Source organism: Scyliorhinus canicula, chromosome 5, assembly GCF_902713615.1.
Source record: "Scyliorhinus canicula chromosome 5, sScyCan1.1, whole genome shotgun sequence".
NCBI lineage: Eukaryota > Metazoa > Chordata > Chondrichthyes > Carcharhiniformes > Scyliorhinidae > Scyliorhinus > Scyliorhinus canicula.
The window spans coordinates 182,817,964-182,836,832 of record NC_052150.1 but is presented as its reverse complement, the minus strand read 5'-3'; the positions used below and the strand labels follow the sequence as shown (position 1 = coordinate 182,836,832).

Genomic DNA, 18,869 nt, shown 5'->3' with positions numbered 1-18,869 from the left:
TAGGGTGGAGGTGTTGACCTTGGGTAGGGTGCTCTTTCCAAGAGCCAGTGCAGACTCGATGGGCCGAATGGCCTCCTTCTGCACTGTAAATTCTATGATAATCTATGATTAATCTAGGACAAAGATTCGGCACAACATCGTGAGCCGAAGGGCCTGTTCTGTGCTGTATGTTTCTATGTTCTATATCCTACAAGGATCTGGTTTGTGGCCTCACCCATTCAATATATACATTGATGCCTTAGATGGTGGGGTTGAAAGTCACATGTTCAAATTTTCTGATGGCTCAAAGATAGATGATATTGTAAACTATGTATAATTACAAAGATATACTGATAGATTGAGTAAATAGGGAAAGCAGTAGGCACATATGAGGTCATTAACTTTGGACTCAAAAGGGATAGAACAGAGTACTTTCCAAATGGTGAAAAGGTGGAATCAGGGGATAAATACACAGATAATTAAAATGTCATGAACAAGTAGGGAAATTAATAAAAAAGACTAATTGAATCATGGGGTGGAATTCTCCCACCCCCCGCAGGGTCAGGGAATCGCCCGGGGCCGGCGTAAATCCCGCCCCCGCCGTGGCCGGAATTCTCCGCCACCCGGGAATCGGCAGGAATCACGCCGCGTCGATAGGCGTGCTCCCAGCGGCGATTCTACGGCCCGCGATGGGCCGAAGTCCCGCCACTGACAGGCCTTTCCCGCCGGTGGGAATTGGAGCACCTCTGGTGCCGGCGGGATTGGCGGCGTGAGCAGGCCTGGGTGCTGGGTGGAGGCGCGAGGCAATCGGACCCTGTGGGGTGCCTCCACGGTGGCCTGGCCCGCGATCGGGGCCCACCGATCAGCGGGCAGGCCAGTGCCGTGGGGGCACTCTTTTTCTTCCACTGCCGCCACTGTCTCCACCATGGCGGAGGCGGAAGAGATCCCCCCTAATGCGCATGCGACGGTGGTGATATCAGCGGCCGCTGACACACGGCACCTGCACGGACCGGCGAAGGCCTTTTGGCCAGCCTGGATGCCAGGCGGCGGGCGCCAAAGGCCGTTGGCGCTGATTTTGCCACCATCGGCGGAGCGGAAACCATTCCGGCGCGGACCTAGCCCCTAAAGGTGCCGGGATCCCCCGCCCCGCCAGGGAGGGAAGAATCCCGGCCCTCGTCTTTATATCTAGAATAATAGAATACAAAGAGGTAGAAGTTATGTTACAGATATTGGCATGACCTTGGTGGAGACACTTAACTTTTAAAAATAAATTCAAACGCCCAGTTTTTACTGGAAGAATAATGCCACAAGATTTCACATTTTAAACAAAAATCTTTATTGTGCAAGAATTAAATAAAATATATACTTTTTAAATTAATTTATAGGATGTGGGTGCATTCCTAATTACGCTTGTGAGGTGGTGGTAAACCACTTTCTTGAACTGCTGCGGTCCATGTGGCATAGGTACGTTTACAGTGCTGTTAGGAAAGGAGGTCCAGGATCTTGACCCAGTGACAGTGAAGGAACAGCAATATAGTTCCAAGGCAGGATGGTGTGTGGCTTGGAAGGTAACTTGCAGATGGTGGTGTTCCCATGCATCTGTTGCCCCTCTCATTCTCGGTAGTAGACGTTGTGGGCTAGTGCAACTAACTTCACACTATATTTCTTATTTCTATATTTCCCATACCAGCTGAGATTATTCATGAAGTCCCGCCTTCTGAACCTTGTCCCTCACCCGAGGTGTGGTGACCCTCAGGTTAAATCATCACTTGTCAGCTGTCCCCCTGAAAGGGAAAAGCAGCCTATGGTCATCTGGAACTATGGTGACTTTTCACTTTTACATTATATTTCTTAAACACTTCTTTATACCTAAAGAATTCTATGGAACTCCTTGTTCTCTTCTTATTTCTACCTAAAAGGATCATGAGGGCTCCTTCACTTCTCCTGGCACCAAACCAAGATGTGTCATGGCTTTCAGGAATTCACTTTGATTCTCCTCAGTGTTCCTGCTTTTCTCCAAGGTATGGGATTTCTTGGAGTCCTCCCACTATCATCCGGTTTAGCAACATTCCAGGAAGATGGGAGCATAAGTAGGCCATTTGGTCCATTGAGCCTGCTCCACTATTCAATACGATCATGGCTGTTCATCAACCTCAATGCCATTTTGCCTTTATGTCAATCTCTGCCTTAAACACACTCAATAACTGAGCTTCCATATGCCTCTGGAGTAGAGAATTCCAAAGGTTCACAGGCCACTAAGTGAAAAGATTCTCATCTCAGTTCTGGGTGGCTTTCCCTTATTTTGAAATTGTGTCCCTTGGTTCTAAATTCCCCAACCAGGGGAAATATCTTATCTGCAGCAACCCTATCTATCCCTTTACATAGTTTGTAGGTTTCAATGAGATTACCTCTCATTCTTCGAATTTCTAGAGAATACTTATCCCAATCTCTCTTTATAAGATAGTCCCGTCAACCAGGTAAAAGTCTGGTGAACTTTTGTTGCATTCACTATGGAAATAATATCCTTCTTAAGGTAAGGGGACCAACTTCACACACTACTCCAGGTGTGGTTTAACCAAGGTTCTATACAATTGAAGCAAGACTTCACTACTCCTGTACTCAAATCCTCTTGCAATAAAGCCTAACATACTATTAGCACTGTGGCACTACCACTATGCTAAATGGGATAGAATTCAAACAGATCTAGCAACTCAAGACTGGTCATCCATGAGGTGCTGTGGGCCATCAGCAGCAGTAGAATTGTATTAAACCGCAATCTGCAATGTCATGGCCTGGCATATCTCCCACTCTACCATTACCACCAAGCCAGGGGATTAACCTTGGTTCAATGAAGAGTGCAGGAGAGCATGCCAGGGGCAACGTCAGGCATACTGAAAAATGAGGTGTTGATCTGGTGAAGCAACACAGGATTACCTGTGTGCCAAACAGCATAAGCAGCAGGTAAGAGACAGAGCTAAATGATTCAACAATTAACGCATCAGATCTAAGCTCTGTAGTCCTGCCACATCCAGCCGTGAATGTCGGTAACTCACTGGAGGAGGATGCTCCACAAATATCCCCATCCTCAATGATGGAGGAGCCCAGCTCATGTGCAAAAGACAAGGATGAGGCATTCGAAACAATCTTTAGCCAGAAGTGCCAAGTGGATGATCTATCTTGTTCTTCTCTGGAGGTCCCCAGCATCACAGATGTCAGTCTTCAGCCAATACGATTCACTCCTCATGATGTCAAGAAACAGCTGAAGGCACTGGATACTACAAAGGCTATGAGCCCTGTCAACATTCCAGCAATAGTACTGAAGATTTGTGCTCCAGACCTTGCCGCACCCCTAGCCAAGCTGTTCCAGTACAGCTGCAACACTGCCATCTACCCGGCAATGTGGAAAATTAACCAGGTGTGTCCTGTACACAAGAAACAGGACAAATCCAACCCAGCCAATTCCCTCCCTATCAGTCTACTCTCTATCATCAGCAAAGAATGGAAGGGGCCATCAACAGTGCTATCAAGCAGAGCTTACTCAGCAATAACCTGTTCACAGACGCTCAGTTTGGGTTCCCCCAGGGTCACTCAACTCCTGACCTCATTACAGCCTTTGTTCAAACGTAGACAAAACAGCTGAATGCCAGAGGTGAGTTGAGAGTGACTGCCCTTGACATCTAGACAGCTAGGAGCCCTAGATAAACTTGAGTCAATGGGAATTAGGTTGAAAACACTCCGCTGGTTGATGACATACCTGGCACAAAGGAAGATGGTTGCAGTGGTTGGAGGTCAATCATCTCAACTCCAGGACATCACTGCATGAGTTCCTCAGGGTAGTGTCCTAGGGCCAACCACCTTCAGTTGCTTCATCAATGACCTCCCTTCCATCATAAGGTCAGAAGTGGGGATGTTTGCGGATGACTACACAATGTTCATCACCATTCGCGACTCCCCAGATAATGAAACAGTCCATGTCCAAATGCAACAAGACCTGAACAACCTCCAGGCTTGGGTTGACAAGTGGCAAGTTACATTTGCATCACACAAATGCCAGGCAATGACTAACTCCTACAAGAGAGGATCTAACCACCACTCCTTGACATTCAATGGCATTACTATTGCTGAATCCCCCACAATCAACATCCTGGGGGTTATCATTGATAAGAAACTGAGCTGGACTAGCCACATTAATACTGTGGCTACCAGGGCAGGTTAAAGGCTAGGAATCCTACGGCGAGTAACTCAACTCCTGACCCCTCAAAGCCCATCTACAAGGCACAAGTCAGGCGTGTAATGGAATACTCTCCACTGCCTCGGTGAGTGCAGCTCCAACAACACTCAAGAAGCTCGGCACTATCCAAGACAAAGCAGCCCTTTGCTCCTCCTTCCACAAACATTCAAACCCTCCACCACCGATGAACTGTGGCAGCCTCGTGCACCATCTACAAGATGAACTGCAGTAACTACCAAGGTTCCTTAAACAGCACCTTCCAAACGCAGGACCACTAACTACTAGAAGGACAAGAGCAGCAGATATCTGGGAACCCCACCACCTGAAGGTTCTCCTCCAAGCCACTCACCACCCTAACCTGGGGTGCAGAGGAGATTTACCAGGATGTTGCCTGGTCTGGAGGGTGTTGGCTATGCAGAGAGGCTGAATAGACTCGGACTGTTTTCATTAGAACAGAGGTTGAGGGGTGACCTGATAGAGATCTACAAGAGTATGAGGGACATGGATAGAGTGGGTGGGGAGGCACTCTTTCCCAGGGTGGAGGGGTCAGTCACCAGGGCGCATAGGTTTCAGGTCCATGGGGCAAAGTTTAGAGATGTGCGAGGCAGATTTTTTACACAGAGGATGGTGAGTGCCTGGAACGTGTTGCCAGGGGAGGCTGTGGAAGCAGATACATTAACAGTATTCAAAAGGCATCTCAGCAAATACATGGATAGGATGGGTATAGAGGGATATGGCACTAGGAAGTGCTGAGGGTTTTGCCCAAGGATGGTGTCATGACCGGTACAGGCTTAGAGGGCCGAAGGGCCTGTTCATGTGCTGTAGTGTTCTTCGTTCTCTTTGTTCTTTGAAATATATCGCCGCTGCTTCTTCACTGTCGCTGGGGCAACATCCTGGAACTCCCACCCGAATAGCATAATGGGTGTTTCTACACCTCAAGGACTGCAGCGGTTCAAGACGGCAATTCACCACCACCTTCTGAAGGGCAACTCAGTATAGGCAATAAATACTGGCCTAACCAGCGAAGTAAATTAATTTTTAAAAAGCTTTCCGAATTGCTTGCTGCATCTGCATGCTATCTTTCAGTGACTTATCAATGAGGACACCCAAGTCTCTTTGTGCATGTACAGTTCTAATCTCTCACCATTTAGGGAATACTCTGCCCATCTGTTGCTTGAGCTGCAGCTTCAAATTGAGCATAGATAATTAAATGAGCCTGATGGTCAAATGACTCGCGTGTGGTTTGGCGCCCAGCGCGAAGCCCGTTTTGGGCCTTTCCCACAATGCACCCAACTCAACGGGATAGGCACCGGAAGTAATATGGTTGAAAAATCAGGTCCACTAAAGAATGATACTGAAGTCCAAATGCTAAGCTACAAGAACAGAAAGTTAAGAAGACTGCTTGATATATGCCACTTTGTAAACTGTTTTGTTTAGTCTTTTGGCTTCTGGTAAAATCAAAAAATGATTTTAATCAATAATTAAAGATTGTGAAATTAAATTTTGCATATGTTAAATTATAGCTATTTTAATGATTTTATGTAGACATTACATTAATATTCCCAGTGATTAATATGACATGCTTGTTTTGCTCTTCTTACAGAAGGATGATATGCTTCGCCAGCATTTAGCAGATGCTGTTGCTTGCTGTTGTAAGTGGGGTAACAACAGGGTTGCCTTCGGAGCAACCGGGGCTGTGGCCCCACTGGTCCATTATCTGAAATCAAAAAATCCATTTGTACATCGTGCTACAGCACAAGCCCTGTACCAGCTTTCATTTGATCCCAAAAACTGCATTACCATGCATGAAAATGGTGTGGTTAAGGTATGTTTATACAACTCCCAAAGTTACAAGTAAGTTTACTGTGTTTTTTCCTTGCTTTATTTTGCATTTTTCCATACAGAGTAACTGCTGCATGGCAAATCTTAATACCTGAATACAGAAAACATTAGTCTAGCCAATGAACTAGGGAACATATTCTAAATCACAAATGATCCAGGCCTGATTTTCTGTAGCTTATCCAGCAGATTCCTTGGTATTGAGGGGCCAGAATTGTGCAATGCTGAATATTCTGAGATACAGAGAATGTCATAAAAATTACGAAATAGAAGCAGGCCTTTTGACCCAGCCAGGCCGTATTGGTGTTTATCCTCCATATGAACAGTAATCCTAAACCAAGTTGTATCTTTTTATTTTTTATTTTGTTTTAAGACAATTTAGCGTGGCAATCCACCTACCCTGCACATCTTTGGGTTGTGGGGGTGAGACCCACGCAGACACGGACAGTGACCTGGGGCCGGGATCAAACCTGGGTCCTCAGTGCTGTGAGGCAGCATGGCTAACAACTGCACCGCCATCTCTCCCCTCCCCCAAGGTGTACCTTTTTGTCCTGTTTCCTCATCCACCTATTTTTAACCTATTCTTAACCTATTTTTAAATGATAGCTTGTACCTGAAATTTCCTTCAGAGCTGCTTTTATGCTGCTGCTGTAACTTTTAAAAATGCTAAGGAAACCCTCATTGTTCATGTAAATGGAGTTTCCACACCATGTCTGGAAAAGTTATGACAACAGAGGGCAAACATTGATCCAAATTAATGTGCAGAGCAGCAAAATCTAGACTTAAGTCTGTGTTGCGCATTGGGAACCTGCAGGTGTCCTGGCGCACATACGTGCTTTTAAATTGCTCGGGACGTTTAAACCTCTGATGGGCTGATTTGTGAAAGTCTTTGATATTGAGCTCAGTGGTGGAGACTTGGACGAGATATGTACAATTTACCTGGATACTTATGCAGATTAATACCTGGTCGAAAATAGAGATTAACCAGCAGGTGGCAGTTCTCAGGTGTCTGAAAGCAGAAAATCAGAAAGGTGTGAGGGAAGGTAGGAGAGAGTGGGAAGCATGAGGTCCATGTTCATGTCATCAGCACCCTGCTCATCATGCTAGACAGCAGAGTGTGTTGGGAGCTGAGAAGGGTTATAAACCAGGAACAAACTGGTATCCTCAATGTTCTCAATGACACTGAATAGCACAGGCTTTGTTACAGCCCAAACCAAGGGCAGAATTCTCCGACCCCCCGCAGGGTCGGGGAACCGCCCAGGGCCGGAGTAAATCCCGCCCCCGCCGTGGCCAGAATTGTCCGCCACCCAGGAATCGGCAGGAGCAGGAATCACGCCGCGCCAGTCGGCGGGCCCCCCACGGCGGTTCTCCGGCCCGCGATGGGCCAAAGTCCCGCCGCTGACAGGGATCTCCCACTGGCGGGAATTGGAGCACCTCTGGTGCCGGCGGGATTGGCAGCGCAAGCAGGCCCCCGGGGTCCTGGGGGGGGTGGGGGGGTGCGGGGCAATCGGACCCCGGGGGGTGCCCCCCACGGTGGCCTGGCCTGGCGCGAACTGGCAAAGGCCTTTCGGCCAGCCCCGATGCCAGCCAGCGGGCGTCAAAGGCCGTTGGCGCCGGTTTTGGCGCTAGTCAGCGTGGCACCAACCACTCCGGCGCGGGCCTAGCCCCTAAAGGTGTGGAGAATTCCGCACCTTTGGGGAGGCCCGACGCCGGAGTGGTTGGCGCCACTCCGCTACGATGGGACCCCCCGCCCTGCCGGGTAGGGGAGAATCCCAGCCCAAGATCTGAGAGCCATACCCTACAATCCATAGAATCCCTACAGTGCAGAAGGAGGTCCATCAACCCGTCGAAAGATCACCCTATCTCAGCCCAATCCCTCGTTCTATTCCTGCAATCCCGCCCTAAGGGGCAATTTAGCATGACCAATCCACCTAAATTGCTCGGGCGGTATTCTCCGCTAAGGCCAAAAATCGCGGAGGCCATCGTGAACTCGGCCATGGTTCACGACGGACTCGGGGCCCGCTCCCCTCACATAATTCACCCCCACCCGGGGGGCTAGGAGCGGGCCCCCGTCGTTCCCGGCCGCGAACTCGGCCGCCAGACATGACGCGCGAACGGCGCTTTTCATGATGTAATCCGCGCATGCGCTGGTTGCCGGTTCCAACCCGCGCATGCGCGGAAGACATCACTGCGCAGACGGCACGAACCCGTGCATGCGTGGTGCCGTCTTTCTCCACCGCCGCCCGGCAAGATGTGGCGGCTTGATCTTGCCGGGCGGCGGAGGGCAAAGAGTGTGTCCGTTTTGGACGGTGGCCCGACGATCGGTGGGCACCGATCGCGGGCCTGTCCCCTCCGGAGCACAGTCGCGGTGCTCCCGTCCAAATCGGGCCCCTAGATGACCCAAACGGACATCTGCTGCCCGTTTCACGAATGCAGCGACCAGGTGTGGTTGCTGCCGTGGTGAAACGGGCGTGAAGGGCCGGCCGCTCGGCCCATCGGGCTCGGAGAATCGCCGTTCGCCGTGAAAAACGGCGAGCTGCGATTTTCCCGAGGGGGGGAGAATCGCAGGGGCGCCAGTAAAAAATGTCGGGAGGCCCTCCCGCGATTCTCCTAGGCCGCGTGGGGAGCGGAGAATTCCGCCCCACATATTTGGACTTGGGAGTAAACCGGAGCATCCGGAGGAAACACATGCAGACACGGGGAGAAAGTGCAAACTCCAGACTGTCACCTGAGGTCAGAATCGAACCCAGGGTCTCTGCGCTGTGAGGGAGCAGTGCTAACCACTGTGCCACCGTGCCACCCTACTTAATAGGTCTCATGAGATGAAGGGGTCCATTTTCCCAACCAAATCTGCTGTAATCCCTTCTTATATGTGACACCCTAACCTGCAAGTTAGAGGGAAGAATGTCATTGTGGTGGTGTGCGTTCCATAGCTGAACAGCCTAAAGCATGTGCTGGCAGCGAGAAGTAGGTGTGAGACTGACAGTGTTGGTGTGTGACGGTAAGGCAGCATATCTGGATGTTAAGTTTGAGACTTGATAAATGAGTGATTGGTGAGCAACTTGAGAGGTTTGTGCAATGGTGGTTAGAAGTCATGTTAAGGTGCTTTCACTGACCTTGAGCATCCATATGAGGTAATTATGCTTTTTGTGGCACTGCTACATATTCTTGGATCCTGATACCAGTATTCGACTACCCTGACCACGTGCTCCTATTCTCTTCTGAAGGTGGTCTTTGAGGGTGTCCTTGTCCTCCTGAAGAACCAGGGAATCTCTTTCTCCTGTCCACCTTCACTACTAATGCCACCTGTGCTGCAACCTTCATCCTGGAAATCTCTCTGTCCTGCAGTTCCATTTTCCAAGTTTTAAAGTGCAGAAGCATTATTCAGTGCAACTTCCCTTTAAAAGGGACAGACTGCCTTTGTGGAGATCTTGTGACACAGTGGTTATCACCCCTGTTTCTGAGTCCGAAGCTCTGGATTTAAGTCCCATCCCAGGACTGATGGCCAAAAAAGGCTGATGGCTCAAACAGGGGCGATTCCTGGTCAGCCATGTGATGGAAATAAATTGGAGCCTCTAACAACTTACAACTTGCATGCCACAGCAACTCAGACTCCTTCAGGGATCCAGTTGCCTGGGTGGCCAGTGTGGATCAGATTAGTGCCAACAGCATGGGGTTTGACCCCTGCTCTGGCAGAGACATGCCTCCTTGTCCTGCCGAGGTGGATGCTGTGGCTGTGGGTTGGACCTGTCTTCAGGCAGAGAGCTTAAGAAGAAGTAGAATGCCTTTGAGAAAAGCTGGCTGGGCTGCACATTACTGGCACTATTCAGCTGAATGCAGAGGCAGCCAGCACTGCAGTAAACACTTAGCCCTATTCTACCCTATGATAATATGATGAAAAAAACAAATTTCCAGTGGAACCAATGGGGGAAAATTGCGAATCTTAATGCCCACATCTGAAAAACAGGGTAAGCCCATTTTTATCACAAGATCTATTATTCCTTGTACTGTCTTGGACACTTTATCATATCGATAGTTGCCCCTTAAAATGTGTTAGTGTACAGATATGGGTTTGATTCAGTTCTTTTTTATTGGCATATTCCATAATCCTGCATTGCTGGTGGGAGCACAATTTACAGGAATCTTCAGGAATTAGGTGCCCAGGCATGATTTTGCCTCCATTAATTGGAATTGATGGAAAATAAAAGGCTGTGAGCACAAGATTCCCTGAAATGTACTTCTAGTTGGATTGCTGAATTTTTTATTAACCAAGAAAAAAACATATGAGAGCATTGAGTTCATGTGAGAATCAAGCTTGGTATGTTTAGTACCATCATGTCTGCAACAATATTTTTGAGTCAGTCTTCCCCTAGGCAAAATTGAAAAATAATTTCTGGCATGGAATCCCCTGTAATTAAGTTATTCATTCCTATTTTCATGACCACTATAATGGCATATCATCCATAGCTAGCATTATCTACCCTTGCACTTCTCTTCAGATAATGCAACCTCTTTTGACCTTCCTGTCACAAACAGCATTGTTACAGTATTATAGCTGCGGAGTTTTATTTTAAATCCTAAAATGGCTATATGCATGCCTCAGCACTAAAATATTGTACCAAACCATTTATGTCAATGTTTAAAGGTCCAATCTCCAAGAAATTGCTTTTTCAAAAGTAGGGTAGTGGTGGAAAGGATGGGATTGGATGGAACCAAAAAAGATTAACAGCAATTCAGACCGTGATTCGCCGGGCGCGCCAGGCGAATAGCGGGAAAGGGCAAAATTGAGACTTTGCGATTCACCCAGCCCGCTCCTGACGGCCGAATTTCGGCCGAAAAGAATAACATTAATTCTTATTTGCACGAGTTTCAATCTCATTAATTAGATTGAAGTTGAATGGTGCGGTCTCCCGGAAATTACCAGACCCCAGCGGGAAGGCACATAGGTGGCCTTATATACGTGAAGCTGGCGTAATGGCCACTGAGGGGAACTGAGGAAGTGAGTCGCCATTTCCATTTTCTGGCATGAAGGTCAAGGGCACCGGAGCTACAGCCCCAATGCTCGGGGACGATGGGGGACCCCTCAGAGCAGGCTTGGTCAGAGGGCTGAAGCGTTGCAGGTCAGAGGTGGCCTCTGGGCGAGGGTCTTTGCATCTGTGCGGCCTTCAAGCCATCTTTAAATATTGTGGAGACGCATGACAAAGGCAATCATAGCTGCAGCCCATCTGTTCTACCAAACTCTTCCAGGACAGAGCCCTGCTGAAGCTTCTCTCCTGAAAGTCAATTTCACCCCCTTTGACTGTAAGCAGCCTCTATCTTCATAGCTGAAGCTTATTGCAAATGACAAATTAGCCTTGTTATTTGTGAGAGTATTTCATACTCGTCAACTCTCAAGTGCCTCCTCAAGGGCATATGTGTCATGCCTCAGAGGATGATTAATGCGCTGCATATCCAGAAGGCTTTGATGCCTGAACAGTGTCCTGAACTCCTGAGGAGTGCCAGCATCATAGAGGCAGCTGCCAACAATCAAACACTAAAGAGCAGGGCTTCACCACTGAGGAACCTCTCACAGCCAAAGGGTAAGTGTGTGGATGAGCGGAGGGAAAATGAACACGGCCTCCCTAATATTCCCAGCAGAGGTCTGGGGTCTAGGGGCTCCTGATGTGGCTGGGATGACTGTGCAGAGCAAAGTTTTCCAGCATAACTGGCTTACTGGACGGCACTCTCAGAGAAGGCTGGACAGGCATGGTAAAGATCAGGGAGGCTTGGGGGATTTTAGGGTCTCAGGATGGAAATCCTAACTGATTGTTGGTCTCCTCCAATTCCTTCCTGATAAAACAATGCTTGCTGGTGTTGATACCATAGAGGTTGCTTGTGGCAGCCGAAATGGGCAGGTGCCGTAGAAGGCAGCAAAGCAAGTTTAGGCTAGAGGCGGTACCCCATGTCCAGGGGGCCACCGCAGACCCTGCTGCCTATCAGGCTGAGGGGGGACCCAGAAGGGGAGGCCAGCGACGGCCCAGGTTTTCAGGCCTCGTTGGTCATTCAATATGGGTGGCACGGTAGCAGTTGTTAGCACTGTTGCTTCACAGCGCCAGGGACCTGGGTTCAATTCCTGGCTTGGGTCAGTGTGCGGAGTCTGCACGTTCTCCCCATGCCTGCGTGGGTTTCCTCCAGGTGCTCCGGTTTCCTACCGAAAGACGTGCTTGTTAGGTGAATTGGACATTCTGCATTCTCTCTCAGTGTACCCTTCGTGTGGCGACAAGGGGATTTTCACAGTAACTTCATTGCAGTGTTAATGTAAGCCTACTTGTGACACTAATAAAAATTATTTTTATTATGAGCTGACGGACAGTGTATGCCCCAGAAGTCTTCGTCTGAACAGAGAGACAGTGTGGCACCTGTACCACGTTCTCGAGGACTTGTCACCCTGTGGAAGAGGAGGACACCCACTCTCGGTAACCGTGATGAAGGTCACAGCAGCCCTAAACGTTTAAGTCACCAGGTCTTTCCAGGGCTCGAACGAGGACTTCTGTGGCATCTCGCAGACATCAGCCCACAGGTGTATCCTCTGTATTTCCGAGCATCAGACTACATCACCTTTGACCTGGACCACCAAGATGCTTGGGCTGCAGGATTCGCCACCATCGGCGAGATTCCCCAGGTTCAGGGGGGGCAATCGATGACTCGCATGTCACCCTGCTAGCAACGGGACATCAAGGAATGCCCCATATTAACAGGAAGGGGTTCCATTCCCTGAATATTCAGATTGTGTGCAACTATCACCTCAGAATCATGCAGGTGTGTGCCAGCTACCTTGGGAGCGTGCAGGACAGCTACATCCTGGGGGACTCAGATATCCTCGGTGTCCTCGAGGGCCACCCCAGGATGACGGGTTGGCTCGTCAGGTCATGGCTGATGATGGTCTGAGACCGAGGCGGAGGGCAAATGACTATGTGAGATAACATGTTCTCCATGTATTAATTACAGTCATTGTCATGTATTGGAGGCTGTTGACATAATTTGACTAAGTCGAATTTATTAATTAAATTTGCATGAGCACCTGTGTCCAGTTTAAATAAAATATTGGTTCCATTAATTGTCAATGGAATTGACAATTGTCCAGTCATTTGTGTTATTGACTGTGGGTACAGCCGCAATCGAATGGAAGAGCAGAGAAAGGTGTTCACATTGTGGAGAAACTCCTGAAGAAATCAATGGATTCAGGCAGTGATCCATTTCTAGCCCTATGAAGTTACAGAGCTACACTACTATCTGCAAGTTTATTGGCAACTCACTTGTTGGTTAATCGCAGTTATGTACAACATTACCATACTTAGAACTAGCAGATCCTGACACTGAAGATGTTCTGAACAAAATGAAGCAGAACAAGCAAATGTATTATAACAGGACAGCTAAATAACTAGCAAAGCTAGAACCATGTGATCACTCAGAGTACAAATTCCCACAGGAGGATGGCACTGTATTGCACAACTGATATACCAGGCAGTTCCACACTCATATGCTGTGATGACTAATGAAGGTTCTATTCACAGAAGAAACAGGAGAGTACTTCCGAAAGTGAAGTCAACTCAGCCAATATTTCTGAATATTGAGTTCAACACAGAACTACTCAAAGCTACAACTTCGAGAACACAAAATCGAGATGTAGTTACTAAGGAAAAGTCAGAAGCATCTGATTCTGAACCATTGAGATTGAGAAGGTCGACTCGAACCAGAAGAAAGCCAGTCAGACTCAATCTATGAACTGTAAAAAGTTAATAATGCCTTGTTAACATGTAACAATATGCATTTACATGTACAGAGCACACATTGCTTAACATGTGTAAATGTTTGTGATGATGTACAAACATCTTCAAAGAAAGGGGGATGTAACAATATGTATATTGTAAGGAATACAAAGGGTTTACAATATGATGGAGATAAGGAGTAGTCATAAAAATACCATGTGACTCCTGGGATTCTGGGAGAAGGTGTTCAGGCGTGTGATAGATTAGTTGTATAGTGTAGAGTTCTGTAGTTAGATATATCATGTAGTTTTATTTAATAACATATTCCTTGTTGACTGGTGAGAATCTTAATTTAGCAGTGTAAACAAATCAGCTTTGTTCAATAACTCAGCTTGATATTCTATGTTAACACATAGTTAATGACATTCTCAAGTCATCCTGATAAACACAACAGAGAACATCACACACCTGATGTGCATCAGCAGCTGTGCGGTGTTCACCAGATTGTGCCCCAGAATTCTGTCCACTAATGTCACCCACCAAGGTGTGTGTCTCTGTATTGGTGGAAAGTGTGAGTGATAGCTGTGACACCTCGCCACAATCTGGATGATTCCCTCGCTGGCCATGATCCAGGTAATGAAAAAAAATCCGTGAGCCGTATTCACCCATGCATGAGAGTCAGTGGACAGGCCTCAACCTGGCCTCAACCAAAGCACTGGTTTCCACAATCATGAAAGAGGCGTGATGGCACCCGGGGAAGGGGGGGGGGGGATATTTCACGGGATATTAGAGCCCCCGGGTGGTCGGGAACAGGACAGGTTAGTACCCTGGCACCCAGGCATTGTCAGCCTGGAATTCTGGCAGTGTCACCTGGGCACCCTGCAGTGCCAACTTTGCACTGCCAGGATGCCTGGTTGATGGTACCAGGAGCACTGCCAGGGTGCCAGGCTGGCAGTGCCAAGGTGCCTTTGTGCCAGTTTGGCACTGCCAAGGGGCCTTTGTGCCAGTTTGGCACTGCCAAGGGTCAGGGCCCGGGGGGCCATGCCCATGAAAGGGAGGGAGGTGACGGAGGTTCTAAGGGGACTGAAGAAAGGTTGCCGTTTGAATTGGGGACGTGAACGTCGGGGTGTAGAGATCAGGGCAGCCATTCAAAATGGCGCCCCAGTCTGTGAGGAGCTGATTCTGCTGGGTCTCAACAGGGAGAAACTCCCTGGGGCCTAAAAAAATGGCTAAGTACCATTGAATAGTGGTGTCATTCTCGGCGCGGCAGCCACCCGAGAAACACCCTACCAAAACAGCCCAAAACCGGACTCTGGAAGTTTTTGGATGATTCACGCGTAAAAATTTTAAATTGCACTGGAATTCATTTCACCTGTATTGTTGCCAATGGTCATGTGTTGCAACAATTCTGGAACTTTGTAATTGAGAGGCTATCTTGGATAGAAATTATCTAGTTTCTATCAAATGTTGCTTTGTTGGAGAATTAATATCTATTTGTAGATAGCATCAGTTTTTGTAATATTCCAGTAATATTTATTTTCTTGCCTTCAGCTATCCTGAATATCAGTCAGTACCAATAGTACCTCACAAAATCCAGAAGCGCCACTGACAGTAGTGATGTAGCTGCTAAAAGATTAAGTATGCCAGCTGCATTCCTGAAGTTAGAAGTAAATGGTGCTGACACAAAGAAAGTAAAGTAGCGATAGCTGTTGTGTTGTGTATGTCAAGTTATTGAGCTCTGATTGATTCCAGACAAATGGTTATTGATCCAGAAGTTAAACAAGCTCCCCAAATATAAATTGGGGTTTCAAGAGCTGCCAAGGAAAGGATGCAAGGAAGTAGAATTGGCGAAACCTGTTTTGTTTTTTTAACTGGTTTGGATGGAGAAAAAAATTCTTCCCAAAGGAATTAAAACATTTTCTTTTAATTCCAAAATGTAGTCATAATAGATTGCTAGGACTAGTTTGGATGCCTCAAAATATCCACAGATTTTATCTCTGAGTCATTATTATGTGCTTTCACCTTGCTTTAATGTAAATCAAAAAAAGGCAAAAGCACATAATTCCATTGTGATTTCTGGACTAGTTGTGAGAATGTGGTGCTTGGAGGGCTTTGGTGAAACATTATTATCATATCAATCAATAAATGATCAATTTAATATTAGCATTGGTATCCATTTTCTTGTGTTTCCTTTTTATAAAGGCACCTAGATACATATTACATTAAACAATTATGTAAATGTACATAATTTACACTAGCTAATGTAAACTACTTCATAGGACACAACAGATATGCCTGTGTTGTTTTCAGCAATAGCTTAGTGTGGCTTAACACAAAGCATCAGTGTGAAGTGTCGGCATAGAGGGCATAAGGGGCAATGGGGAGTGGGTGGGGGCAAAAGGCAACATGGATGGGGCATGGGGGAATGTTTGGAGGGTGAAGGGGTGAAGACAGCGATGGTCTTTTGTTTTTATTTTCACTGGAAAAAGTTCCACAGCACTGAAGCGGGCCTTTTAAACAGTCCACCCCTGCACAGCAGCCCCTGTGGCTACCTCCGTACTTTTCACCTGGTTGTCTGCTTCGATTGCAGCCTCCATCTGCACCCAGCAATAAGATCCTGCCTTTGTGGAAAAAATTTCCTCAAGTTTCCCTATCCACCTCAAGGATGAAAATCTGGTTCATTGTGACAGGATACTTAAAGTTTGCATGCAACATCAGGCTCAATAACTTCACAACTATGACAAAGACCCACTCTCTTATGGACCCTTTACCCAATTTAACTGTTTTCTTAATGTAGTTTTATATCATTTTCTAAGTTTATGTTTGCTTTGCTTGCAATTCAAAGCTACACTAATAACTATATTTAGGGCAATATGTTTTATATGCACTAATTCATGACATCTTAAAATCTCCCTGCTATTTGACATTGTAAATCACTAATCAAATGATGGAATATTGCTATTTATCTCAAGGAAGTTCAAATTCATAAGTAAGAAAATAATGCTTCAGTTGTAAAAAGCTTTGGTTGGAGCCTAACTGGAGTATTGCATTAGATTTTGGGCATTGAACCTCAGAAAAGAAGGAAAAGTCTTGGAAGAGGGACTATGAAGATTTAATAAAGTGATACCAGGGCTTAAAAGGGTTAAATTATGAGCTGAGCTTTCACAAACGTGATTTGTATTTGTATTTAGAAGGTTGCGTGCTGATCTAATTGTTTATAAAATGATGAAGAAATGCCAAAGGCTAGGTAAACTATTTCCTTTGCTAAGGGGAATCCAGAACAAAGGGACATATGGATAATTTGAGATAGGCATTTAAAAGTGAAATCTGGAAGAATTATTTGCATGCTGCTTGGTGCAAATCTGAATCTCATTCCCCAGAAGCCTGTAGATGCTGGGTCAATTGGCGTTTCCAAGACTGTTAGGTAAGGCATTCAAGCTATATAATACAAAGGTAGATAAATTGAGCTGAAGTATAGCTGAATGGGAACAGGTTCCAGGGGCTAAATTCTGGACATCATGGGTGGGATTTACTGTGCAACCCGCTGGGTGTATCGCAGCAACTGGAGGCGGCCCACCATTGGTCGATGGCAGGGTCTTCTGGTCCTGCTGTTGTCAATGGGGTTGGTTTCCTCCACCATTGCGAAACAGAAGTTGGGGGGGGGGGGGAACTGCCTGCAGGGCCAAAAGATTCCACCGGCATGAATGGCCACAAAGTTCTAGCCCATACTTTAAGAAAGAGGTGAAGGTATTAGCAAAGTTGCATAAGAGATTCACAAGAATGTTTCCGGGATGAGGAATTTCAGTTACTTAGATAGGTTGGAGAATCTGGGGCTGTTCTCTTTGGAGAAAAGGTTAAGAGGAGATTTGGTACAGGTGGTCAAAATCACCAGGAATCTGTACAGAATACATAACGAGAAACTGTTCCTATTGGCGGAAAGATTGAGAACCAGAGGACACCAATTTCAGGTGATTTGCAAAAGAAGCTACAATGACGTGAGGAAAATATTTTTACGCATCAAGTTAGGATCTAAAATGTACTCCCTGAAGTGTGGCGGAGGCAGTTTCGATTGAGGCCTTCAAAAGCGAAATAGATAACGATGTGAAGAGAAACAAATTGCAGAACTACAGGAAAAAAGGGGTGTGTGGGACTAGATGAGTTGCTCTTGCTGAGGACTGGAATGAATACAAATGGATGAATGCCCTCCTTCTGTGCTGTAACTATTCTATGATTATACTCCTGTTTCTATTCTCCTGAGTTTGTGACCTTGTTTCAATAGATTTCATAGAATGTAGTTATGTCATAGAATTATTAGCTACATTAAAGATAACTATGACTGAGCCATATCTTCATGTTTGAGATTGGAATCAGGAGTCAACCAATTTCCCATCATTGTGATCCTGCCCCTGACCTCTTGCCACCTTTCGAACCTCAATCTGCTCACCCAGTATCAAGTATAAACAGAACTTACGAGCTTGATATTAACATTTGAAGTCTTTGAAAAGCTCACAAATCTGTCAAAATAAACAAAGATTACTTGAAGTCGCCTTATTATTACCTTTTCAAAAATCAAAAATGAAGAAAACTGGAATGACCACTTGAAAAACATTATCCTCTTCAGAAGCTCATAAATTGATCAATCTAAACAAATTCATGTTGCCCACAACAGCTGTGTCAACAAACCCTGCTCATCAGAATCCTTTAGTCGTCTGAAAGGTATCCAAACAATCATAATGGCTTTCCTCTCAAAAACTGTGTAAACAAACCCTCTGAGCACAATCTATTAGAGCCTTTGAAAACAGCCAGGACAGTAGAGATCAGTCAAAATTTTGAATTGCACTTAAAAACAAGTGGATAATACACTCTAATGCTCCTTCTCACTTTCACAATGGTATTTTTCCCTTGGCAGCTTGCTAGTTGTCAGAAGTAACAACCACATTATTTAATGGTCACTTAACCTTTTCAAATCAAAGTACTATCATCTCTAACTGTAGTAAAAACAGGTGTCACTTAAACAACAGCATTTCATGTAGGCATGTGAAATGGGCAACACCTTTGGTACTGACCTTTCT

General features: G+C 46.4%; 1 protein-coding gene across 4 annotated transcripts in view; it reads left to right on the top strand.

The window, feature by feature from the left end:
• Positions 1 to 18,869, top strand: part of odad2 (outer dynein arm docking complex subunit 2) — a 434,182-nt gene that overhangs the window by 368,884 nt on the left and 46,429 nt on the right. For 3 of the 4 annotated variants that reach the window (XM_038798206.1, XM_038798208.1, XM_038798209.1), the window contains exons 19-20: positions 5,814 to 6,035; positions 12,391 to 12,860. In XM_038798206.1, coding sequence (XP_038654134.1) covers positions 5,814 to 6,035; positions 12,391 to 12,543 — 375 coding nt within the window. In that variant the 3' untranslated portion in view covers positions 12,544 to 12,860. Of the gene's footprint in view, positions 1 to 5,813; positions 6,036 to 12,390; positions 12,861 to 18,869 lie in introns of those variants that run through there. The other variant, XM_038798210.1, reaches the window with a different exon arrangement.